This window comes from Pholcus phalangioides, unplaced genomic scaffold (assembly GCF_987345545.1).
Source record: "Pholcus phalangioides strain wild (caught in Gottingen) unplaced genomic scaffold, Ppha-v1.0 ptg000007l_1, whole genome shotgun sequence".
NCBI lineage: Eukaryota > Metazoa > Arthropoda > Arachnida > Araneae > Pholcidae > Pholcus > Pholcus phalangioides.
In genome coordinates, this window is record NW_028301600.1 from 9,186,718 (window position 1) to 9,214,157 (window position 27,440).

A 27,440-nucleotide genomic window follows, 5' to 3' on the forward strand; every position below is an offset into this window, starting at 1 on the left:
GGACAATCTCACCGTCAGAGTCGCTTATCCTGTACACTGGAGGTAAGCGCTCGAGTCTCTCTTTAATAGTGAAAATCTCTCGAGTCCAATTATGTTCATATCCTTTCTCGAAAACCATTTTGACGCGACTTATGCGGACCGTATCTCCAATGTCAAACTTGAACTTTGTCTTCACGGGTCTCAAGATATCCTTATACAGTTCATTCCAAACGACCGATTGATTCTCTTCGGTAACAAGAACGGGTTTAGTCTTTATACTGCGGTGCCACGTGTTGTTGTAACTATGTAACAGATCGCTTAATACGTCTATGTATTTGTGCGTATTATTATGTGTGAAATATTTAAACATTTTCTGTTTTAGAGTTCTGTTGAATCTCTCGACGACAGAGGCTTTTTTCTCGCTCTCTGTTGAAAAATGTGTGATATTCATCGATTTTAGATAAACTTGCAGAGTTTTATTTTTGAACTCTGTACCTTTATCAGTCTGCAAATACTTGCATACGCGGCCTCTGAAAATTTTTCTGAACGCTTCGGTAACTTCTTTTCCGGTTTTATCTTTCAAGGGTATGGCCCAAGCGAACTTTGATAAAACATCGATACAAGTAAGTAAGTACTTGATGCCTTTGTTTTCCTTCTTCAGAGCCTGCATGTCTACCAAATCGGCTTGAAATTGTTCGTTTATACCTCCCACTATCACTCGATTCCTCTTAAAATTCTTCCTCGATGGTTTGTGCAAAGTATATGCTTCGTTACCCTGCAATATTTCTTTGACATCTTTCAAAGTCACGTTTTTACCGACTTCTCTCTGTCGCCTGTGAAACGCGTTGATTCCGCCAAAACTGGCCGGTTCGGAGGTACTTGTATATTTCTCCATATTTTTTCAAAATCGGATATTCTTTTCCTAAATCTTATCGCATCCTCGAGCCAAAACCCTCTTCTATCCTCGCCTCCAACTACGAATATTGATACGTTATCGCTAAAACACACCTGTTTCTTAGCTCTGTTCATTAGCAAATGAGAGTATAATTATATCGTGTGAGAATATATACTAGAAAAAATAACACAGGTTTCTAAATTTTCACATTTTTATTGTATTATAGTTACAAGCATAACCATTGAGGAGACATTATTTGTTCAACGGAATTTTTAAATGCTTCGTTTCCTCTAGGTACTTTTCCAAATTTCTTCTTTCTCAGATTATGTCGTGTTAGTTCCACGATATTTGTTCCCGGGACAACAACGCCATCTTGAACAAGTTCGCCATCCTCATTCCAAAACAGCTGTCTATTGTTCATTTTCATGGTGTCAACCAGTTCTCTAGCTCTTTTCTTCTGACTCGGAGCGACTTTTCGTATGATCATGTTCTCAAAATCGGGTCTTATATCTTCTTTCTTTTCCCCTAAAATTTTAGTGTCCACATTTTCGGCGAGCGCTAGGTACCTTTGCAATACCTGCAAATACTGTTTCGCTTTTTCATCATCTCTCAGACCTTTCTTCTTGAGAACAGTGATGATATCACCATCTAACTTGCTTAGCTGTTGTTCTACAGCGTTCAAATGTCTATCTGCCGGCACGATGACGTATTTTTTAGCGTGCTCCATTTATGAGGGAAGAGATAACGGATATAGCTGCTGGTAAAAGTAGACTGAGAAAACCGTTACCTCTCTGGACTAAAATACGCCGTTTTTTATATAGTGGGAGATTCTTCTTAGACAGATTTCTCAGACTCCTCTTGTGACGACTGAGCTTAGCTTTCTGAGTTTTCGTGACAGGAACGTTACCTTTTAACACGTTAAGACACACTTCGCAGAGGGCCCGTATGACACTGTTGCTACTTTTCTTTATCAATTCAGTGCGCTTTCTGCCTCTACAGCAGGTTAGCTCTTTAAGAGTTTCTAAATTTTGTTGTGCATACCTCGACATCTTGATCCTCACTGACAGTCGAAACCTCTTTCTCGTATATACATAGCGTATTTGACGGCCTTGATCAGTGCGCAATGGGGATGATTAAAGCCGTGTTTGAAACAGCGGACTTTAGGATTTGGTAAAGAGGGGGATTGAGGATAACCGATGAGATCGTAACAAGGCTTCCCCATCATCCGCTGTATGAACTTGCACTTATCTTGACCTTTGCAGTAAATAACAGAATACGAATCCGATAACAATGAAAGAATACCGGAAAGTTTGTCATAAGGTATGTCGCCGTCTCTCCAAGAAATATGATGTAGCTTAGACATTACCCATGTAGCAGACGCTCTTTCTTTACTGCTCAGTTCGGACCATTCATAAGGTGGCTGGAAAGTATAGGCCCCGTAACTACTACCAACTAACGAAAAGTAAGCCAGTTCCTTAACTATAAATCCTCTCGAACCACATTGGAAACCTTCAAAGTCTATGACAAGACCCCCTTCCATGATGTGACCACTTTGGCTGCTCGACACGAAATGAATTTATCTGGGTTGGTAAGCGTAATATGTATCATCCTGGAAAAAACCGGTTCTCAGTCTTAATTGTTCTTCCGTATTCGGTTTCAAGTCTATCAACAGGTAGCCGTAAGCGGGTTTGCAGGCATCATTAAAAACCTCTTGAAAAAATGCTTGTCTACCCGGATACATCTGCCTAGCTAAATGTTGAACTTGGCTTCTATCTCTCGGATTTTTGAACAAGACCAGATAATGTGCATTCAAAGATATTTCTCGCATCTGACTACCTTTATGAAAGAAATTTTGAACGATGAATATCACAGAAAGGTTTCTGTGGTGGCTTCCGCGAATAAACAAATTAGTTAATCGCCTGTCATTGCCTAGCTCTGACATCAGATCATCGATAACGAATAGCGTTCGTGAACCGATGTAAGACTCGTAATCTGTAGGTAAACCTTCTACGAATTTGACACCTGAAATCTGTTCATAAAACGATTGATAAATACCATAGAACCAGACAATTTCCGTAGGAAATGGATCAATCATTTTTTCGGCTATGAGTCTCGAAACAAAACGGGTTTTTCCCGAAGAAGTCGGTCCAGACACTATACATCCAAAAGGATGTTTAAGCTTCAACTCCTCCATCGTAAATGACAGATATTTCTGTTTGCATAACATTAAATACCAAAATAACACAAGAACGAGAGAAACAAATCTATAACAAACAATAAAAAATTTATTCATTAGAGTAGAGGTCTTCGCTGTTATTGCGATAATCAGAAAAAAATTAGTACCCATAAGGTAATGTTGTAAAATCAGGCAGAAGAACCCTCTTGTCATATACGATGCCGTATTTCTTCTCTTCTACTCGGGTTGTGACACGCCTCCTTTTCACCTCTCTTGTAATTTTGTATTTGTCTTGAATGACGACCTTCGTGGAGAAATCCATTGACTGTACTAGAGCCTTCATAGTGTCGAAGTTGAGAACTTCCGAATTCTTGAAGTTTAGGGTGAAGCCGCGAATCTTGCAGTACGTTTTACCGTCAGATCTCCTGTAGGCATAGTTTTTGGCTCCACCTGTTGTTATAAAAGTAATAAGAATAAATTTTCCATTGATAAAATAATGGGAATTTTCGTTGATAAAATAATGAGAATTTTCGTTGAAAAATAATAAATTGAAAAAGGTACCTGACACAAATTCGGTAATCACATGACCATCGAGCTCATCTGTAAACTGTCCCAGGAAATCTCCCAATGGCGGGTCATTGTCACCATCGCTAGCATAGATGATTCTAAAATAATAGAAAAATCAAATAAATGAAAAATCAAATAAAAGAAAAATCAAATATAAAAGAAAAATCAAATATAAAAGAAAAATCAAATGCAAGAAATGCTCACATAAAATTAGTTTCATAAAAATTTATAGATACTTACGAGTCCGTGTCAAAATACAACAAGGCATCGCCTAGTTTCTCCATCTCCGAGTATAGCTTCAAGCGAGCCCACGCTGTTGTAAAGGCAGCCAGGAAAACATTGGTCCTGTCGGTCTGGGGTATGAAATCCGACTTGTACTGCCATTCAACTGCAGCAACGTTCTCAGTTGGCAGATACAAGTCCTTGACCTGCAAAAACAAAAATATTTTTTTAGTTTGATGAAATCAAATGTGAATATGTTAAATATTTTATGAAGAATCATAGCACATAATAATTATTAAAAAAGTACCTCTATCGCAGGATCATTCATCATCTTATAAAAATCGGAGGCTTTAGTCAAGTACGACAACTGCGACTTATTCTCCTGCATACCCCAGCGACCCCAGAAGCTGGAAAAAAGAATAGTTTGTTTTACTCTATCTTAAAAAAGCAGAATATTTAAAAAATACATAAAGATGTTGAAAAATTGATAGCTACCTATTCAGACATAGCTTCGCCACCTGTCGACGTCCGGGGTTAATATTAATGTTTCCTGGCTCCAACTGGATTCCTTCAACCTGGTCATATTGCTTCACGTATGAGTTTTTCTCCTCATTCGTGACGCAGTTAAACGGCCAACCCGAGGACTCCTGCTTGATTTTCAGGAAGGCGTTTATGTAGGGGGCAAAAAGACCTTCCCGAGAGTCTTCGAAATGATAAACCTAGAAAAGAAGTTAAAACATATGACTACACAATATATTGCTAGAGTAATAAAGTGATGAGATTAAAGTGATGAGATTAAAAAATACCTCGTAAATTTTCATCACGACGTAACCTTTTTCAACTGCCTTCTTGAGCTCTTCTGTAACCCATGTTCCCGTAATACACCTTTCCTCGTCGTTGTGGTGGCATTCGTTAGACAGTGTTTCCACACACGAACGACATAGGGGAAAAGTCAGCTTTCCGCCGGATCTAGAAAAAATGAAACTCATTAGTACCTGTTATAATGATATGTGAAAACAAATAATAAGAAAAAAAATCATTCCATTTACCTGTATGGGAGTACGGGCAGATATAGTCCTCTTGGTGGCTGTACTTTGCACTTTATGATACCAAAATACGACCCCAGCTCCCCAAAGTTCTCCGTAATTATCCGGGGGTGGCCAACCGGATATCTGCAAATGAAAGGAAAATTCATTTGAAAACATTTCATACATGTGATAGTCATAATAACTTATAAATAATATTTAAAGTACTTACCTGCAGTATTTATTGACCCACGGGTATAATGACGTGAAGTCAATGTATTTTGCTGTTCCTTGGTAGAACAGCTTGGTGGCATTGGTTCTACCACCATAAAATGCATCTCTGGGTGCCAACCTGTCGACATAGTGGAAACCCAACAAGAAACTTTTCAGACCCCCGTCCGTTTTCTTCATGGCATTGAAGTCATGCTCCCACATGACTTCAAGCCTGTATCCGCCTTGACGGATTTTCTGCTCTTGTTCTGATGTTTTCTTGTGGAGTTCCCACATGTATGTCTGCGTGCTGGGATTCACCAGGTCCCTATCGAAGCACTGCGGGCAGCCGTGCCAATAGCATCCTGAAAAGAAAAAAAGAAACATGAAAAAAAAAATAATAATTGGAGAAAAAAGTTTTGAAAATAAAATCTGCAAAGTAATTACCGTGAAACAGATACACCGTGTTTGTTTCGGTACAGAAACCGTCCACGCTGAGACCAAGCACTCTTTTTTCTCCAGTCCCGTTTCTGGAATGGTGAATTTTTAGGTTGTTCTTCTCACCCAGGTATGACAACCATTCGATACTAAGGCGGCTGCTGTTGGTTTGATTCACGTAACCGTTGACGGGCACCATCCCAATTGACCCCACCTCAATGTACTTTGACCTGTACGTTGCCATACAGGCCGAGGCTATGGTGAGGTATTGGAATGGGTCGACACCGGTTAGCTCCAGGAATTCCTCACGAAACTGCAAGCAGCACCGTCGAAGAATATCGACGTCTGACCTAAAAAAATAAAAAAATATTAAGTACAGTGAAGAAATAAATAATATATATATATATATAGAACAGTAAATAAAACATCATAATAGAAAAGGACTTACTTGCAGTATTCGTACATTTCGTGTTTGAACACGAATTTCCCGTTTTTTCTCTGTTCATACCAGCCATCGAATTTCGCCTTCATATCGGCGCTGAATGTTTCCGGGTTATAGAACGCTTTCTCCGGAAGGGCTCCATCGTAATCCTGATTTTCTGGTCTGTTGAAGAGATGAGGAAAGAAACCTTTCTTCAACTCCTCTAGACCGAAAGTCTTTGGCAGTTTGGCCAAAGCCATCGGGAGAAAGTTGAGGCTGTCTATAACCCGGATTTTTAGGGAGTCCAGCCGCAAAGCCATAATCTTTGATCCGCACGGCACAACTGAAGGTTTTACTCCTTGCTCTAGGAGATATCTACAAAGATAAAAACAACACATATAAAAAACAGTAACATTATATTTATGTAAACATTTTCGAATAGTGGTAAAAAACTTACTTGAGCAGGAACTGGCCATCGAATCCCTTCATGTTGTGGGCGATTGCGGTGTATCCTCTGTGTTCCTTGCGGAACAGCCATGCACAGAAGTCGTTGATGGTGTTGTAGCCACTGAAGACCGTCTCTTGGCCGTCCGCATATTGAGCAACTGCAAAGTTGACAATATGCTCCCCTGTTGACTGGTCTGTCTCAAAATCGAAGAAGATGAGCTTGTCGGTGGGGGCCTTCACCGTCTTCTTCTTGAGAGAGCATAGGTGCCGTTCGTCATGATGGAAAACTTTGCAGTTGCTGCAATATTTTTCTCCGCAGACGTGTTTTCCTCGAGGCCGCTCTTTTTCCACGAGAAACCGTTTGCAGGACGGGCACTCATAGAATTGTTGGCAGAAGGTGTTGCTCTTGCCTCCGAGACTCTTGTGCCTTGCATAGCAGTCGGCGGACCTGCAAGTCCTGTGGCAATCCCTGCATAATTGTGGGTCGACGAGGATGCATTCATCGCTAAAACAGGTGTTGCATCTCGTAGCGCATTTGTGTCTCTGGATATTATTGTAGGCTTTGTCACAGTCCGGACAGTAGAAATTTGATGCGTGAAAGCCCTTGGGAGATGTTATCAGGTCGTAGTGACCGCCATGAAGCAACAAAAATATTTTTTTGTCCTTCTTGGCCGTCTTGAACACCACCTACATAAAAAAGACATTAGTAAGAAATTAAATAAGAATATATTACATTGAATAGTATAATATTAGTATAATTCTCGGTGATGATAAATTACCTGGTAAAATTCTTCGGAGGACTTGACGAATATTTGCACGTCCAGGACCTCGGCAAATTTGGCGATTGCATCAAAACCACAAGGACCTTCGGGTACTCCGGCTTCTCTATACAGATCCAAAGCCATCTCCCTCTGTATATTTTTGCGCCCGTTCCTAATCATTGTAAGCTTCGGATGTTTGTCTAGGACAGCTTTGCCTATAACTATCGCCCTGGCACAACAGAGTCCGTCTTCGGGCGTACGTATGACTGACTTTTTTGTCAACCGGTCAGACGATATATTGACGATCTTTTGTCGGCCCCCTCCTCGTGGTAATCTGACTGTGATAACGTCAAACCTTAGAGAAGGGTCGTCCAGAGGTATGGAGTTTTTACTCTGCAGCACTTTCATTATTACTGCCAGCAGCGACTCTATCGTGAGCGAAGCCACTGGAACAAGTGATGTAGAGATTGGCCGGTCCAAATTGTCGGATGTCATGACGATTCTGAAAAAGGAGAAAATAATCAATTATTCCAAATAATTCGTCACTTTGAATATCCAGTCCCTAAATATCCAACAAATACATACCGTATTCGGTCCTCGGGGTGCAACCCGCTAGTTGCCTCGTCTATCAGTTGCCTCAACAACGCTCGCAAAAATGCCACAGCAGCTATTAAACGAGTTGACGGGTCCACCAACGCTTCCGTTCGTATTCGAGCTGTGAAGGTGATCTGTTCCGCATTAAAGCGGACATTTTTCTTGCGGGACTTTTCCTGCAACACGTATGGTTTCGTGTTCTGCAAGAGAAAAAACGAAAATGAGTATTGTGGGGAAACAGTAAAATAATCAAAAATAAACAAACTCTATTTCAAGAAAACTTACTGCATTTTGTCTCGATGTACCCTCGCCAGGGTCCCTTACTTGACCTATCTGATCCTCGGGTTCCTGTTAGAGAGAGAATGAATGTTAGAATATGTGAAGAGAGAAAACAAGTGTTTTTTGTATATAACAGTCAAATAATCAGTAATAAACATGTTCTATTTCAAGAAAACTTACAGTATTTTGTCTTGATGTACCCTCGCCAGGATCCCTTCCTTGACCTATCTGATCCACGGGGTCCTGTTAGAGAGAGAATAAATGTTAGAATATACGAGGAAGAAACTAATGAAAAAGAAAAAGCCATAAGACAACTGAAACTAACCTTCTCAGCTTGGTTCATATCTATTTCTGCCAAGAACGGGTTTTCGATGAGTATCAGTTCTGCTTCGTCCATGGTAAAATCAGATCCAAACAGATTAGAATTCTAGAAAAAATACAGTATTATCATCAGTATAAAAATCAATGTTAAATACTAGGTGAATCTTTTAAATACGTGGATTAAATAAAGTTACCTCGTCCCAATCGATACCATCAGGCAATGAATTGTTGTCAAACACATATTCCACGTCGAAAACATTCTGGAAAAAAAAACAAAAATTTAATACGCTACATTAAAACACGATATCTGCACATTTAGAATTGATGAATATATAGGTACTTACATTACGATTTTCCATCTTGCTCAGAGTCGAAAGAATGATGAAGTCGGTGAGAGAACGCGAACAAGCTAGAACGGTGAAGAAAAAGCTAATGGTATCTGTCTCTCACAGACCGCGCTATTTATACGATGGTAGGTCCGGAAGTATATAGGGGTCTGTAGAGATAAGACACCGGAAGTATCTTAATGAACAACAGATGTCACTTAATAAACACCTGAATAGAGATAAGGCACCGGAAGTCGGATAATTAACAACAGAGGTCACTTAAAAACACCGGAAGTCGCTTAATGAACAACAGATGTCAATAAACACCGGATGTCGGCATTCTGTAGAGATAAACAGCGTAGGTCACCTAATAGACAACAGAGGTCACTTGAAAAACACCGGAAGTCGCTTAATGAACAACAGATGTCACTTAATAAACACCGGATGTCGGCATTCTGTAGAGATAAACAGCGTAGGTCACCTAATAGACAACAGAAGTCATTTGATAAACACCGGAAGTCGCTTAATTAACAGCAGATGTCACTTAATGACCGGAAAAGAGATAATTTGTAATTATACATCTCGTACTATAGTAGATACCTCGTACTATATCTCAACACCGGAAGTCATTTAATTAACAACAGCTGCCACTTAACACCGGAAAAGAGATAAGACACCTCGTACTATATCTCACCACCGGAAGTGTGACGTCACTTCCGGTTCTATAGCGCTCCCAATACTACTAACTGGTAAATGGTTTTAGATGTGCATTTACGAAAGTTATATAAAAAAATATTGTATTATACATATATTAATATAATATTACTAAAATATATTAAAATTGATAACAGTTGGCTACTCATCGAATCTCGCGCATCTTGGCGATATGTATGAAAAACTTCTTTTCACTTTCTTTTCGTTTTTTTCCTCCAGCTTTCCTGGTCTAGAAACTAGTTATTTCTCTGTTTCTCTTCATTCCTTGTCTGTGCTGTACCTGATCATGTATTGTTTGAATGACTTCACTCTAATACTCTAGGGATGTGGAACTTTTAAAGTTCATTCTTGGCATACAAAGCATTAATTTTTATTTTTGAATGACCCATAATAATTTCGCCAACTTTTTTTTTCTGTTTTGTGCATGTTTAAATAAGTAGAATCAGTGGTTACCCTTTCCTTGTTGGTAAGTTTGATAAAAATGTATCACTTTTGCCGGAGATTATTTCATTTATAATACCATAGCGTAATTGGTGAATTTGATAAATATGAAAAAAAAAATCCAAATGAGTCTAGTAGGTGCGACGAATATAGGCGGACTCGATATAATGATTACAAATTTTACGTTCGTACCCCGATATAATGATACAATACATGTATGAATTATCATGTATAGTATATCCTATAGTACGATCTATCATGTTTACAAATGGTGCGGCGCTTGAGTATTATACATAATCGCCGGTAAATTTATAAGTTTTTTGGTATTTATTAAATCTACCAGCGACGCTTGGGTACTATACATAATCGCCGGTGGAAATGATTAATTTAAAGAAATTTATCAAATTTACTAACGACGCTTGGGCACTATGCATAACCTTCGTCTTTTTTCAGACACCAGGTTGGGCAATTTGTCTGTTGCGGCCTTTGTGTTTGCATTTGCATTTATACATCGTCGTCCAAATCTGTTGCGAAAACCCGTAAGTAAAAGGGTTAAACTATTTACAAGATTTACTCAGGAATCATTTTTGCATGTGTAGCTCACAACTAGTTATACGCTTCTGAGTTTTTGCATCATTATTTTTCGTTAATTTTCGCATTAGTAGCAACAACACGACCAGAAGCAAAACAGATCATAGCGTAACTTGATTTCCACGATGACTGCCTTCATTTCGATCAATCCGTTGGTCTAGAGAAGGAAGGAGGAGTATACGTGATCACGAGTGCGTTATGAATCCTTTGCATTGCACGCGCTTAGGGCATAATCAGCGCTCGAATGTGACGCAAATTATCCTTGAAAACTGATATCTACTAGACGTTTGACTTGGCATCGAGCTAACACACCCTCTAGCCGTGATAGGTGTTCGTGATTTTCTCGTTCCGTGACTTGTTGCATCACTGCAATTTTAGTGCATCAGTAGTCAGGATATCTGTGGCTTTGTGTATGTATATATATACACACACAGATATAATTATATGTTGTTCAAACGATGAGCTGCATAGCTGCCAGGGATATACATTATCTCCACCAACCTCTATCTAGCATCGAATAGAGGATCCAATGCAGTGAAACACTAGTAAAAAGTTGTTGAAGGTAAATATGGAGAGAAAATGTACGCAAAAAAAACTATGTTGCAGAATAAAAAAAGCTATTATCTGCAGATTTTTATATAGCCCTATTATATTAGTCGGTGTGTGTGTTTGTGTGATTGGAATAATCTACTACATTATGTTTTTCAAAAAATAATCACAGAAATTTTGGATATTTGTGCTTGAATATTTAATTTCAGCAACATTATCGTGTAAAAATATCATAAATATGAATGAAATGAAAATCACTAAAGATATATAAAGATATTCCTTAGTGATATAATTATACAATGGGATTCTCAAATTGTTTGTCCATAGAACCATCTCTGAAACCGTTGATTATAAAACTATATTTCCAATTACAAAAAGTTTTCAAATACTACTCGGTTTCTTAAAATATCATAATGTTTCGGAGGGGCCATATACATTAAAAATGAAGAAATTAATTTTTGTATGGTCCCCGTGGGCTGAAAAGTTCGATTAAGGAAATGTAGAACATACTCCAATAAGTTATTGCAGTAAATTTAGCAGTTTTAGATGCAATATTCATCGAGATATTGAAAATTGAAAATGTTATGTTTTGGCGACTTATCACTTTGTCGGCGAGTTTTTACAAGATTGAAAATTCCCATTTTTAGAGACCGCGTTGGTTATTTTATTTATATCATTAAACAGTGTATTTAAAAGATAAATGCTTTTCATCGCTTGCACTGTGTCAAATATTTATAAACAAAAAATATAAAAAAATAAACAAAAATTGCATAAAAATTTTAACTCAATTTTTTGATATCAAAAACAATATAGAAATATCTGAAGACAATGATATATTGCTATTGTAAATGTTCGGAAGATAACAAATGTCTATAGCATTGATGAATCCAACTTCAAAACACTGGTCACATGAGAAACGCAAGTGAAAAGGTGGTTAAGTTATGAAACAACTTAACAGAAAAGTCTCTATTATTGAAATTATTCAAGTTTGAAACATTTTTTATCACAATGGTAGATAGATTTTTTACATAATTTGTACACTTTGAAGTTAATTTACATTTTTGCAATTTGTGAACCACACCCTCAATTATTGCTGAAGCCTTCAAACTCGAATATCTTAATAAATATTGTATTAAAAAACATGGAATTTTTTACAGATGTCTTTTCAGAGCAGGTTCCACATTTTACTAACTGGAAGTTTTTACTACGGGGACTGTATAAAAACCCTTTTTTAAGCATTCGACCCCTCTAAAAAATACGCAATTCTAAGAAACCGCTTGTCATTTGAAAACGTTTGTAATTGGAAGGTATACGTACTTAAGGTTGTAGAGATAGTCCAATTCACAAATAATTTTAATCACATAATTATAATTTTAATACGTACATAAAGCCTGATCCACAGCCGAGTCGCTACGCCTCGTCGAGCTGTTCAAAAACCGGTTTCTCTGTTGTTCGTCGCGGTGTAGAGCTACGGGTGTAGATCAGGCTTCAAGCTGATATACTTTAATGACATCACGCCCATTATATTCAGCTGTTTGATTCCCCCCAGATTTTAATTCACAATTATTATTTTCGAATTTATTTAAGTGAACACACAAAAACGAAATTTAATAGACACTTAAAAAATACATTTCCCCGAGTTCACTTTTCTTTAGTACTCAGAATTTATATCAAACATGATAACGCTTTTATTAGAGATACAGTATAGTTCATATCTGGCTTATATTAGCATGAACACAACTGTCTTCTGAATATCGATAGGAAATTCCTAGAATGTAAAAAATATTAAAAAAAAAGCCACAAAACTAAAGGAAATTAAACGACGATACTCGTGTATAGATATAATATGTATTTCAAATAAAATATCAAAGAGCATGTTTTCGTTGATATTCTATTCGTTTGCTTTCCGAATGGACTGTCTTTAAGAGACAAAATCGTGCTCAGAAAGACGAGGAGGAGAAAAAAAAATGAATTCTTTCCTTTTACTTCATCTACGCTTGTTACTTCGAAAGTTTCCTCATCTTTCATACATATTTATAATACGGCGAGGGAATATTAATGCGATTAGCTGCACTTGCAGCGCAGATATTAAACTTAGTAATATAGCAAAATGTTCAACTTCAAAGTTAGCCCTCTGTAATGTTACTTTGTATCAACTGGGAAAAGTATCTTTGCGTCCACATAATGTTTCGTTCGATTTTTGTTACTTTCGCTTTCCCTCTCCACGTATTAGGCTTTTCACGAATTGTAAATACTTTATTTTATGCAAATATGTTTGCTGCTTAACGAGGTACACTGTGCACGCGTGTTCTCGTGGCTAGAATCCGAGATAGTTTTAAAGGGTTCGAAAAGGCAATATATCCATTCAGTACGCTTTAATTGATGCTCTCGCATCAAAGTTGATGATGGAACTTGAAACAACGTCTTTAAAATGGACCAGAGTTACAAAATTGTTAATAAGATCAAAACAGTTAAGTTGTGTGTGTATTATTTCGAGGCTTCATATGCCGCCAAAATAATGTAGTTAACATGTGCGTGTGTAGTAAACTTTGTAGTAGACAATGAGATTTTTGTAGTTGGTAATTACCTCGGCCAAATTCATCAATCAATATATTTTTACTCCATACTAAAGATCCAAAAATTGAATTTACAGCTGTATAGCATTCCTCACACAAACATCCCAAATAGTATTTTATATTTCTTCAAACAACATCCATCATTTCGTTGAACAAAGTAAGTTCAGACAGAAATTTTCTGATTCTATACGTGATTATTTCTATATTACGCTTATACGACTATGCACCCGCTCAGACATGTGTATTATATTATCTAAAGTGATACTGAACCAGAAAACGAACGTTTGTAAAATAAATATTGCTGTATTAATTTTTATCATGTGTTAATTTCATAAAAGCAATTTTCATGCTAAAAAGTATTGCAGAGAGATTAATAATTAACAGTATTATATACACTGCTGGGCACCTAAATTTCAACACCAAGAAAGACAAGAGATATCGCAACAATATTTATTTTGTAGATAACATGTTGACCAAGCATCAAATGATTAAATTTATAGACTTCTGTGAAGTGTGGTTCCTGCCAAAATCAGTAGCCAGAGTAGCCGCCATTGTTGGAGATCCCCGCTGCCACACGCCTCGGCATTGATTCAAAGAGACTTTGGATGTGTTCTTGGGGTACAGTAGACCAAGCAGCTTCCACGCGTTGCCAAAGTTGATCTGGTGTGGCAGCTGGGGATGTAATCTGGGTCAATCGTTGAGCAACCATGGACCACATGTTTTCTATCGGCGAAAGATCCGGAGAGAGAGCTGGCCAGGGAAGCAATTCAATCTAGCGATTGACGAAGAACCTTTGGACAATGCGTGCCACGTGTGGTCGCGCATTATCCTGTTGAAATATGGCTGTGGGCAAGCCCTGAAGGTAAGGAAGGACAACTGGCTCCAACACCTCGGAGATGTAGCGCTGGCTTTTTAAAGTACCGGCAATGCGTACTAGAGGAGTGCGAGAGTGATATCCAATACCGCCCCATACCATAATACCCGGTGCAGGACCAGTGTGGCGGTGCATAACGCAGCTGTTCAGCATCCTCTCTCCACGGTGTCTCCAGACTCGAATCCGACCATCGTGGTGTTGCAGACAGAAGCGTGACTCGTCAGTAAAGACAATTTCATTCCATTGTGCCGTCCACATCCTTCTTTCATCGCACCATTGGCGGCGGAGACGTCTGTGGTTCTGCGTCAAGGGTAGACGAGCACGTGAAGTGGTGCACTGAGGTGGATGCGATCGAACACGTCGGTCCGTCGTACCCTCCTGCATCCAACGATCACATATCCGCATTACAGTTGTTTGGTTTCGTCCAACACGACTACCGATTTCCCTGAAAGATAATTCACAATCTCGGTAGGCCACTATCCTTCCTCTGTCGAACTCGGATACTTGATCAAAAGATGATCGCTGTTTTCTACGAGGCATAATTGATCGTTTTTTTTGAAAAAACCACAAGAAAAACACAATTGCCGTACTTCAAATCGTCGAAATCTCCAAGCCTTAAATAGCGCTTTGAAGTGGCGCCACAGGCGCGCGTGATGTGCGTCTGCGCTGAAATTCTAATCATTTGCATATCTCACCTCCGCTAATGCATGTTGTAAATTTCATATTATTTGCATGCTTCCTTCAGGGTGTTTCATTTACGGTGGCCAGCAGTGTATATAAAAGTAATATAGACTATTGTGTAATTTGAATGAGAAATTTCTGGGACTAACCACAAATTTGCATTTTGGTCACCATTTAAGTGGTATAATTTCTCGTGAGCCTAAAATGGCATGTATTAACGTAAAATCTATAGTCATGTAATAACGTAATAAAATGAGCAATTTCCTTCACAGAAATTCAACGATACCGTCAACTGGGCTGGCTTTGTCCAGTTTTGGAAAAAAAACACGTTTTCTGGCTGTATAAATCTTACTGGGTGGATCGTTTGTGGTGTTGCAGCGTCAAGGCATTCGTTTTACATGTAAATGAGACGACCTGAGGTTTCGGGGCGTTTCCTGATAAGTGCCAATAAGCCTGGTTATCGACGAGATTCAGTATTAAGAAAAATTTGAAGAACTCAAACTTTCATTTGTGCAGTCTTTTTGATTACTCCAGTTGAGCCTCATCAATTATTATTATTAGTAGTACATGTGATGAAGATTGTAAAGCAATTGGAGTTTTTCACCTTACCAGAAGATTTTTATTTTAGTGGGCGCAAAATGTCAGCCCAGGTTCCATAAGAAATTTTTATTGTCATTTTGTGTATCAGAGTACCATTTTAGAAGGTATAAATGGAACAAATCTTATGATGTAAATATGATTTGAAACTATTCAACCACTTGAAAAATTTTTTTATCTCGAGATTCACTCTTGTAAGAACCAATATATTCAAGGAATAGCTTGACTTTATTCACGATTTGTTTCAGGACGGACTCATGTAATTTTTAGTGCCTCAAATCGTATGTTTTCCTTTCGATTTCGGATTTTTTTAAACTCTCAATATTAGATTTAACATATTTTGTAAAGATAATACATACTTGGAGCTTTGAACTATGTTATGTTGTTTTCTCTGTAAATATATAACTACTGCAGTGAAATCATAGGTTCGATCGATTTTTTTCTTATTTTTCCTTCGTTCTCTTCAAAATTCCAGTTTGAAATTGATTTTTTTCTAGAAAGCGTACATCCTTATAACAACAAATTGATTTTTAATGTACATGATTTACCTAATTTCAAATTTAACGTGTACCTTTGTAATTAATAGTAATGTTTCGTTGACCCTCTTTAAGAAAGAATCATAATTAACACATTGTTGACCGGCCACGAGTAAACTCGTGATCGGTGCGCCTTTGTTTCGCGTCAGCTTCGTTCGGTCCGTGCATTCTTGGAGAGCATAGAGTGTAATTGTTGTTCAGCATACCGCAAGTTTGTTTAGCTAATATTTAGCTGATAAAACCCGTTAAGTTAAAAATGAAAAAATGAAAAATGAAATATTATTAATTTTCAATTTTAAAACTGGGCAAACACTCACCCCAGTTGAGGGTATTTCGAAAGCGTCAGTTTTCCATGACGTCCTTGATACGGTATGCGCATGGTATCACCATTGCCCTCCCTACCTGTGGTGGTACAATTTTAGTAAATCACCCTACGGGGAAAGACCGATATTGCATGAAATAAAATACCCGCAGAAACACTTACCAAACTGGTACAGCAAATCGATAATCAGATTAGAGACAATGCAGTGACTAAATTGGTGAATGATTTAACAAATATCTTAGAAGCAAAAAATTTTGACGTGAAAAACCGTCTGTATCGATCGTCGATCCCAAAATCTCTTTCTATCGCTCTATATTCTGAAAGCTCAACCATAAATGATCGTGAATGTTTTGCTCGCATTGAATATATGCTACCACGTTAAATTCGGATTTCGATATTTTTCAGTAAAAAGATCCAATTATTCAATTAATATAATCTTTAGTGATAAGCAATGACACAATTTCGCACTCTCGGCAATGTCATTGCTTCGGGTAATGCGATAGGTTACTGAGGTACACCGAAAGAAATTTCTCGAACTTATATTTTATTAGAGTAAAACATGCGCATTTTAACTATTTACCCATTAACGCCGGTTGGTAAGAAAATTTGCCATTCTAAATTTTAAGTTTTTCTTTGCCAATAAATGGTGGAAGTGGTTCTACTCATTATTTTTTGTTTTTTAAAAAAAATCTGTCGTCGTTAAGAGATTATAGGATTTGAAAATAAGACTGTCATGTATCAAGAGCAGTGTGTGTGTGGTTCCCAACCTTTTTTCATTCCTGCACCCCAAGAGCAATGCGACTTACTTTCCCGCACCCCCTTGGATAAAACATTTTTTATGTGTTAGAAAATTCAGGTTTTTTTTCTGTAATTGATGACATTAATTATCCAATAATTAATTTATATGAATTCTTTTACTTATTGTTTACTGTCTTTTCACAGCTGTACTAATATTTAAGTTTTGCTTCATTTTTTTTTTAATTAATTCAAAAACGAAACTAAAGAAGAAGTTACTGTTTTTTGCCATTTTTTTTTAGATTTTTGTGAAAAAAAGATTCATTGAATAGTTCTTCACTTATTGATTCCAGCCGCAACAAGTATAAATTAATGTTTCTTCGACACTTGACTGAATTTTTGACGTTTTTTCTGAGTCACGTGTGTTTACGACAGCATAAAATTTAAGCGCAACATGCGAATAACACGAGGTGCCAATGTAAACCAACCACGAAATAGTTTAGGCAAATAATGGTATTTTTTCTCAACCGAAACGGAAAACAAGTACGATCGCTAATTGGAAAAGAAACTTTCACAACGCAAATTTCGTATGACACATTTCTCCGAACAGAAGTCTGAAGATGAGGCGTCAAAATATTGGTAGAATTCATATATTTTTAGAAATTGAAAAATTCAATTTTTATCATCATTTTAATTTTCCTGAATAATCAGTCAACATGTTGTAATTTTTTTCCATCTCGAATTCAAAAAATGCTCTCCCTCACGCCGGTTGCAAACCACTGATCTAGAGGCTCCCTGGTTTTAAATATTCATAATAAAACAGAACTGATAGAAATAATCAAAACACTTTTATTCTGAGCGTGTCAAAGAATTTGATTAAATTATATTGTTCTGCACAATAAAATACCCTGTCGAATCACATTAATGTGGCCTCCAGCTAATATTCAAAATAATAATTTTGTGCAGTCCTGCAGCACCTAGATAACCTGGAAGTGGCATGGTGGAAGATTGTCACAAGTATCTAGAGATAACTAGATACTTGTTATCTCTGGATGTTCGGAGATGGCAACACGCCGTCAATGTTTACAAACAGATAGTTACCGAGCTCCGAAAAATACATATAAATTAAGTGTTTTATCAGTAGATTAAGCGAAAACAACAGCACTGGAAGCTGCAGGACTGTGGGAACGGTAATTATGTTCAAATAATATAACAATATGATACTTAAAAAGTAATGAAAATAAATGAACAAAGTACAGCGACATAACTAGACAACAAAGAAATAAGGAATCGGAGTCGCCATCTATGAAAACAATTTTAAACTAAGAAGTTAGAATATACGATTTCTTCATTGGGGAAAACAATCAGAGATGGATGGATCACGATGTAAGAAGTGTAACGATAAAGTGATAGACGTGAACGAATTTTTCTTGTGTACAGTGTGTAAACAATATATACACCCCGTTTGTGCTGGATACAACGAATCTGCATTTAGAAGGATGGCAAAAGACAAAAGAAGCAATTTCACATGTAAAATCTGTGAAAATGAACAAGATGAAGGAGCCACAGCGGTGAATGATACACAGCAAGACAATTTTGACAGGATAGAAAAAATCATAGGTGATTTCAAACTGGAAGTAAAGGAAACCATCCAACAAGTCACAGAAAAAATCATACATAAACAAGAAGCAATGGAAAATGAAATGAAGGAGGTTATAAAGTCTATAGAATACAACTCAAAATGCATGGAAGATTTTTCAAAGCAGGTAGAAAACTTGAAAGAAATGGTTCAACAAATAAGTAGAGAAAATCAAGAACTCAAGATGGAAAATAAAAACATGAAAGCAGAAATAGGAAATTTGAAATATCATATGAATGAGTTAGAAACCAAAATGAGACGAAATAACATTGAGATAAATGGAATACCAGAAAGCCCAAATGAGAATATACAAGAAATAATTCAAGCAGTAAAAACACAACTACAAATACCTGAAAAAACTAAAATTGAATGTGCTCACAGAGTCCCAACAAGAAATGAGAATATACCCAAACCAATCATAGTAAGATTCAATAGTGAAACATCAAAAAACATCTGGATTCAAAAGGCTAAGCGACAAAATACCCTTACAGCAGATAAAATAAACCCGATCTTTCAAGATGTCCGAATATATGTGAACGAACATCTAACAATTGAAAACAAGAAGTTATTTCACCTGGCTAGACAAACGAAAAACAAACTGGATTTCAAGTTCGCGTGGGCGAAAGAAGGGAAAATATTTCTCCGGAGGGATGAAACTTCAAGAGTAATCAGAATAACAAACCAAGAACATTTGCAAAAGTTAGAATCAAGCCACAGTACAAATGATCACAGAGAACTTTCTCGAAATGCAGGACCAACGACCTCTGGAGGACATTAGTGAAGCAAAAAAATTTATGAACTGTCCCAGTGAACCAAACTCAACATTGACGTTTCTTACATTGAATATCCAAAGTATAAGAGCAAATTTTGACAGTCTGGTGGTATTTCTTAGAACTCTAAATGAATTAATAGATATTATATGCCTAAGTGAAATATGGATTGAAAGTGAAGAATTATTTAATTACTATATTGACAATCTTGAGGGAATAATAGATTACTATTGCTATATAAACAGTAGAACATACAATAGAGCCGGGGGAGTAATAATGTATATAAATAAAAATATCAAATCAATACAAAAGAAAAATGTTAAATTTTTAACTGCTGAAGAATTATGTATATACCTCCCTGATTATGACATTGATTTATTACTCTTATACCGTTCGCATTCTTTCTCCATCTCACAATTTAATGATGAATTAGAACAAAATTTACAGAAATTGAAGCAAAATACTTTAATAGTGGGTGATATTAATATAAATTTACATGGAGATGATAACGAAACTTCTCAATATCTTAACATAATGGCAATAAATGGACTGGTCCCCCTTCACAAAAATATAACAAGAGAAACAAATAATAATAAAACATGTTTAGACCATGTATTCTATAGATCAAAAATAAATTCAATAGAAAAATTCACAGTGTATAAAACTCAGATAACAGATCACTATCCAGTATTAGGATACATAAACTTTTTACAAAAGAAAATAGAAGAAAATGAAAAAAACAAACATATAAAAATAATAAATTATGATAAATTTGAAAAATTCATTGAAAATATAAATTTCGTTAGTGTCATAGAAGAAAGATGCATACAAAATAAATACAAACGATTCGTGGATATCATACAATCAAACTCTAATTTATGGACGAAACAAGTCAAGATGAAACCCAAAAAAAGTAAAAAAAACTGGATCACAAAAGAAATAGTAAATAAAATAAATTATAAGGAAAAATTATACAAAAAATACAAAAAGTACCCAAATATTATGTCATACGAGCAAGACTACAAAGAATACAATAAGGAACTGAAAAAGTATATTAGAAAAATAAAACAGGAATATATCAGAGATACTTTTACGAAATGCGAGAATAACAAAAAAATGCAATGGAAATGTATAAATCAGAATATACTTAATAAAAGTGCAAAGCAAAATATACTCCCAATCTGTGATAACCATAACATTTTAGCGAAGAAATTTAACGAAGACTTTGTTACAAGAAACTTGGAAGAAATAGAAATAAACACAGTCTGTAATTGTGAAGATGACCAAACAATGACTAATTCTAACAATTCTATGTACTTCTTTGAAATTAACGATTATGATATTGATAAGGTTATGTCAGAATTGAAGACTAATAAAGCAAGTGGAATTGACCAAATTACCCCTAAGATGATGAAAATAATTGCCCATTATCACGTGGATGTAATAAAAAACCTAATTAACTCATCTATAACGGAAGGAGTCTTTTATAGTGATTTAAAGTATGGCATAGTACACCCCATTTATAAATCAGGAGAGACAAATAACTTACTCAACTATAGACCCATATCAATTCTTCCAATATTTTCAAAAGTAATAGAAAAGTGCATAAAAAAACAGCTCGTGGATTTTCTTAATTATCAGCATTATTTAGCTCCTAACCAATACGGGTTTCAGAAAAGTAAGAATACAGAAATGGCCATCTTAGAGCTGTGCAATTATTTAAATACCGGGTTCAACTGCAATAAATTTTCTATAACGATATTTCTGGATTTAAAAAGAGCCTTTGACTACGTAGATTTAGAGATACTCACAGGAAAATTGTCAACAGCTGGTATACGTGGAAACATATTGAGCTGGTTTAAATCATACTATTCTAATAGGAAACAATCAGTTAAAATAGGTGAAGAAATGAGTACATTCATAGAAGTAAAAAAAGGTGTCCCCCAGGGATCTGTGCTTGGCCCGATATTGTTTCTCATTTACATAAATGATATATTCAAACTCAACATAAATGGTAAATTAATCTCATTCGCGGACGATACAGTACTGTATGTTGAAGACACTGAAATTACAAATTTAATAAAAAAAGTTGAAGAGGACCTATTTAAAATCAGTAACTGGCTCAAGAAAAATAAACTAAAACTAAACATACAGAAAACTAAATACATATGCTTAAAAACAAGAAACATAAATAGTTTGGCAAATTTATGTATAAAAATTCATGATCATTGTCCGTGTCAACATATATTACAATGTAACTGTCAAGAAATTGAAAGAGTACATGAATACAACTACCTAGGGATAATAATACAAGATGATTTAAAATGGAAATCACAGTGTGAAAAAATAATAAAAAAATTAAGAATATATGCAGCAATTCTTTATAGACTAAGAGACACAATAGACAATAACTTTCTAAAAGATTTATTTTATGCTTGGATATATTCAACAGTAATATATGGAATCACTGCTTGGGGAGGTGCATATCAAACAGATATACAAAAACTAGATAATATATATAACAAGATAAGATCCCAAATAACAAGCACCACAATAAACAACAAAACAGAATGCCATAAGCTAACTATAAGACAAAACTATGTTTATAGACTAATAAAATTTTCATTCTTAAATAATAATTGGTTAGAAATGAAACAAAATAGAACGTCGTCTAGATTAAATAACATATATAAAGTGCCAAAAACAAATAAAACGTTATTTCAAAAGAGTTATAGATACACCGCTCCAAAAATAATGAATCTATACCATACAATCAATCATACAAATAATTACATAAGATCTAATAACAATATATTCACGTTTTCTATGAATACCAGTCTAGAATCTATATTACAACAATAATACAACCACATGATACAATCCATCTGTATGTAAAATTTCTTTGTAACATAAATACAAAAAAAAAAAACAAAAAAAAAAACTGTATATTGAACAATTATAAACCGACCTAAACCATAATAGGCTGTTGCTAAGAAAAATAATCCACGGAGAAATCCTTGTAGACCTACTGGAAGGACAAGCATGTCCCTTGAGGTCAAAAGTGTATGTTTAATGTGTTTTTGTATATGCTTGTATATATGTTTGTATGTTATTAAAAAAAAAAAAATAAATAAATAAGCAGATTGCACTCCATTCGATAGCTCCTGGAAAGTGCTTTGTGGAAGATCTACTGACATGATTGATTTAGTGTGTCAATAAACCTAGAGAAATGTCATAATGACATTTCCCAGACAATATCTCTGGTATATATGAATACATCTGCCATTGTGAGTTGTTTCTAGTTCTCCAGAGACATGCTCGGATCCAGCAGGAGCCATCCACTACACAGAGTAAAATACATTTCTTCTGAAGAAGTAACCCATTTTCCAAAAGAAGAGGTTCGCCACTAGGGTGAAATCGTTTATACCGAAGCAACTTCGCAACCATTGGTGCAGTAATCATCTAACTGCTTTTGAACCCCATACTCAACCATTTGCGTTTTGCCGGCTACATTGTTATTATGAGCGACGAGAAGAAATGATACAAGGACTGGCGAATACAAGTATTCAGGTGGGTTTGAAAATGAATCTGCAAAAGACTAAAGTTATGTTCAACTCCTTTGCGTTGAAGAAGACGATTTTTCTTAACAACACAGCGATAGAAGAAATAGAAAGCCATGTATACCTGGTTGTATAATACAAGAAATTGCCATGTACAACGGAATCATTAATGAAATGGACAGAAGGATCAAGATAAGATGGCAAAAATTTGTAATTCTGAGAAGCCACATGTCATTATGCCTGAAAAGAAAAGTGTTCAACCAGTATGTGTTACCAGCTCTGACTTATGGAGTTGAAATATGGACACTCACAAGCAAGACGATACAAAGGTACAGACAACACAAAGAAGCGTGGAAAGATGTATGTTAGGCATCACGGGAAGAGACAGAAAATGAATCGCTTGGATAAGAAGCCACGCAAAGGTATATGACATCATGGAAAGAATTAAACGATTAAAATATGGGAATGGGCTGGACGTATTGCAAAAAGACAGGACAACACATGGACCACAAGTATTCTGGGTTGGTACCACCGTGGTGTTAAACGTCCGAGAAGGCGTCTCCACACAAGATGGATCGACGAGATCAGAAAATTGGCTGGAGTCAACTGGATGGCAAAAGCATCAGACAGAGTAAAATAGAAAAATTTAGAGACCTTCATCCAGAAGTGCATTGCAAATGGTTGATGATGATGATGATGATGACACAGCAACGCTCGCTACACTTCAATTTTCGACAAGTCTGGTAGCATGCAGGGCCGTCTTAAGAGCATCATGGGAACCGGACCAAGTGATTTTTCTGAAGCCCTACCTGGAAAATTCTCGAAAATTTTAACTACTTCTTGTTTTTCTCGGGGCCCCTCTTCGATTGAGGGCCCCGGGCCGTGCCAGGGTGGACCCATGCGTTGAGACGTCACTCGTAGCATGCTTGTTGATTTGGACAGTACATTGCTCAACTATATTGCGTCGAACAGACCTCGTGCACTTCCGCAGCCGACGTTCAACTCCTACATCAACGGCATACGGTAGTGCTCCTGCGTTTTTACTAATGTTAGTTACTCGCAGTGGAGTAATTAGGATACATGAACAACAGCAGCATGCGAACATTTGAAACTATAATTTGTATAGTTTTATCGTAATTGACTCGGGACAAATAAATTATGTTATGTTATTTCATAAAATGTGTCCGGTTTCAGAGATACCATGGTCCCCTTCTGAGAAGTTGACAATTATCTCTTTTTTTAAGGGGACTTGATAGCATTCCATAATGTGCTAATACAAACACTACGTTGTAATAGAAATAGCGTTAAAAATAAAATTTAACCATTTATTTATTTCAAAGTTTTTACACATGTTTTTGATTATATGTGCTATCCTATGTTGGTAAATCATTTTACATATCTTTGATACTCAATTTTTTGTAAATTTGAAAAAAAAAAATTTAAAACAACTTGCGCAACATTTCATTGAAAAAATGCCATGACATCAATGTAATTGACTAAAAATTGATTTAAAATAAACGAAACTGCTCAGTTCAAGAAATGAAGCAAAAGTTTGAGATTTAATAGACTCTTAATTCCATCTTATTTAAAATTAAATTTTATGTTAAAATTTTTTTTTAATTTTAAAACCTAATTCTAAATAAGATCGAGTCAATGAAATCTTAAACTTTTGCTTCATTTCATCAACTGATGTTTCCTTAATTTTGGATCAAGTTTTATTCAATTACATTGATGTCATGGTATTTTATTATGCACGCAAGCTGTTTTTAATGCATTTTTTTGAAAATTTACAAAAAATTAAGTATCCATGATATGTATTTTTTTTACCAGCATAGGATAAATTGATACAATCAAACACATGTGTAAAACAATCTATATAAATCAAAGGTTAAATACTATTTTTAATGATATTTCTATTAGAGCATAGTGTTTCACAATGTTAAAGGTATCAAGTTCCCTTAAAATGTTTTGAGTCTCTTATTCATTCTCAGGCTGTAAACCGGGTTTTCCTAGGAGCAGAATTTCTGCGCCGTGTACAGCGTAAAAACACTAATTGGTTAAAAACTTACAATTCAGGTTGTTTTGACCAATCACAGTTTTCACGCTGCACGCGCTGTAGAGACCTGCTTCTAGGAAAACCCGGCTTAGCAACATTTTCGAAATCCAGGAATCTCACTTTATGTTAGCACAATCCAACTCACGAAACTTATTTCATTACCTACACTCAGTCGGTATCTAAAGTGAGAGATGGTCACAATAATATGACTCAACTGTGTATACATTCACTGTATATGTTTCTTGAAAAATGTGTTTTTTTCCAACTCATTCAGAAAATGAAGAGTAAGCAAAAAAAATGACATAAATGAATTTCTGCTCATCTTAACCTGAGGGAAATTGTCCATCAGTATCCTCACCGAAGAAAAAGTCACAAAAAGATAAAGAGACTTCCGATATATATATATAAAACTCAAGTGCATTTGAGGTTAGAAAATTTTATTTCTTTACTTTTCATTATTTCCTACAATATTTGTAGCAGGCATATATTTTTTCTTCCACTGTTTATACGTCAAGCGTTAAGCTGATGTTACAAAAAAGCGAAATAAGCGTTTTTTCGCTATAGTTAACGAATCATCATCTCTCTCTCTCAAATATCCTGAAGATACGTATAATCTCACCATTAAGAGTCGAACCCAGAAACTGGCTTTAACATTATTGCAAAAGGTAATAAATTGAATGATTTCTTGCTCGAATAAATGGAGCATTTTCTTGGTCATCTTATTCTCTAGGCTAATTATCAAGTTACTCAAGGTTTTAGCATAAAAATTAAAATAACTCAAACATTGTCTGCGTATCTGTTACGGTAAAATGTGATGAATCCGGTTATTATACATAATAAACCGGTTATCATGCATAATCGTCAAGCATTTCGCTAAGTTTGATAAATTTATCACTTTTACCGGATATTACGTATAGTACTCAGGCGTCACGTCGTTGGTAAAGATGACTATATATATGATATACTATACATGATAATTCATACTTGTTTTTCATCATTATATTGGGGTACGAGAGTAAAATGCGTTAGAATTATATCAGGGTACGATCGTAAAAAATTTGTTATCATTATAACGGGATACGACTATATTCATCACACATACTAGACTCGTTTGGAATTTTTTCATAAATATCGAAGTCACCAATTACACGATGGTATTATGCATAAAACATCACCACAGAGAAACACGACTCAGTCGCATCTGTAAATGCTAGGGCAAATCAAATATAAACTAGAATTATTTTATAATAATATTTTAAAGAGATAAACAGATACAAAAATAACTAACATATATATATATATATATATAATCTATATTATTATTATTATTATTATATATATTAATATATATATTATTAGAGTATATATATATTACTCTTCCACATAGTATCCAGATATATGTGTGTGTGTGTATCCAGTTGCGTACGTGCTCCTCTATTTCTACATTATCGTTAGATCTCTGTCTAAAAATGTCTCTTTAAGTGATTCCAACAAAATTAGTCACGAGGTGATTAATCCGGACCTGAATGAATGAATGCCAGAACTTTGCCACTGGACTTATCCCGTTGCCGAGATCTCTTCCGGCCCAGCTTCGTGGCAGAGTCTGGAACAGTTGCATTCGGACTGTAGTGAGGGTGTTCCAGAGGTGACCAGTGAATCCTCTTCGGCTTTTCGGTTACCTTTAGTTGTCCTGGAAAAGAAGGTCACTAGAAACTCACACTTAGCAGACAATTTTGGTACTCCAGTGTCCAGGTCATTCTCAATGATGGATTAACGTCTTCTAATGCAAATACAGCAACTGCTGATACAATTTTTGGTATTTTTATTTGACCAATAATTTTGTGAAGAGCACGAATGTTTTCCGAAGTCATGTGTTCGTCCACGTTGGGGCTTATTTTCGATCGCATCACGTACTGCTGAATATTTTTATTCCAATCATACTCTTGAGTTTAAAAGAGTGTTTCTTTTCTGGACTGTGGACTGTACATGAAGCCTTCTTGAAATTTCAGACGGTTTTACTATTTATAAATAGCCAGAAAACTTTATACTGTTTAGTCACTTATTATGCTACAAGGTCAGGGTCCCTAGGTGTCGTCCTCAAAAAATTATGAAAAAAGTTAAGTAAATTTATCTCACCC

The 27,440-nt window shown here is 35.8% G+C and overlaps 1 protein-coding gene across 1 annotated transcript; it reads right to left on the reverse strand.

Annotated features, from left to right (window-relative positions):
• Nucleotides 1–3,209: 3,209 nt before the first annotated feature.
• On the reverse strand, nucleotides 3,210–8,694 carry LOC149084892 (uncharacterized). The gene is made up of 18 exons (XM_089233819.1): nucleotides 8,680–8,694; nucleotides 8,530–8,595; nucleotides 8,340–8,441; nucleotides 8,195–8,257; nucleotides 8,021–8,083; nucleotides 7,727–7,935; nucleotides 7,160–7,643; nucleotides 6,391–7,067; nucleotides 5,961–6,308; nucleotides 5,522–5,862; nucleotides 5,097–5,439; nucleotides 4,889–5,011; nucleotides 4,646–4,808; nucleotides 4,335–4,558; nucleotides 4,147–4,246; nucleotides 3,858–4,045; nucleotides 3,612–3,715; nucleotides 3,210–3,500 (listed from the first exon to the last, which is right to left on the reverse strand). The coding sequence occupies exons 1-18, from the start codon at nucleotides 8,692–8,694 to the stop codon at nucleotides 3,211–3,213; spliced, it is 3,903 nt and encodes a 1,300-aa protein (XP_089089945.1). The 3' UTR covers nucleotide 3,210.
• Nucleotides 8,695–27,440: the final 18,746 nt, after the last annotated feature.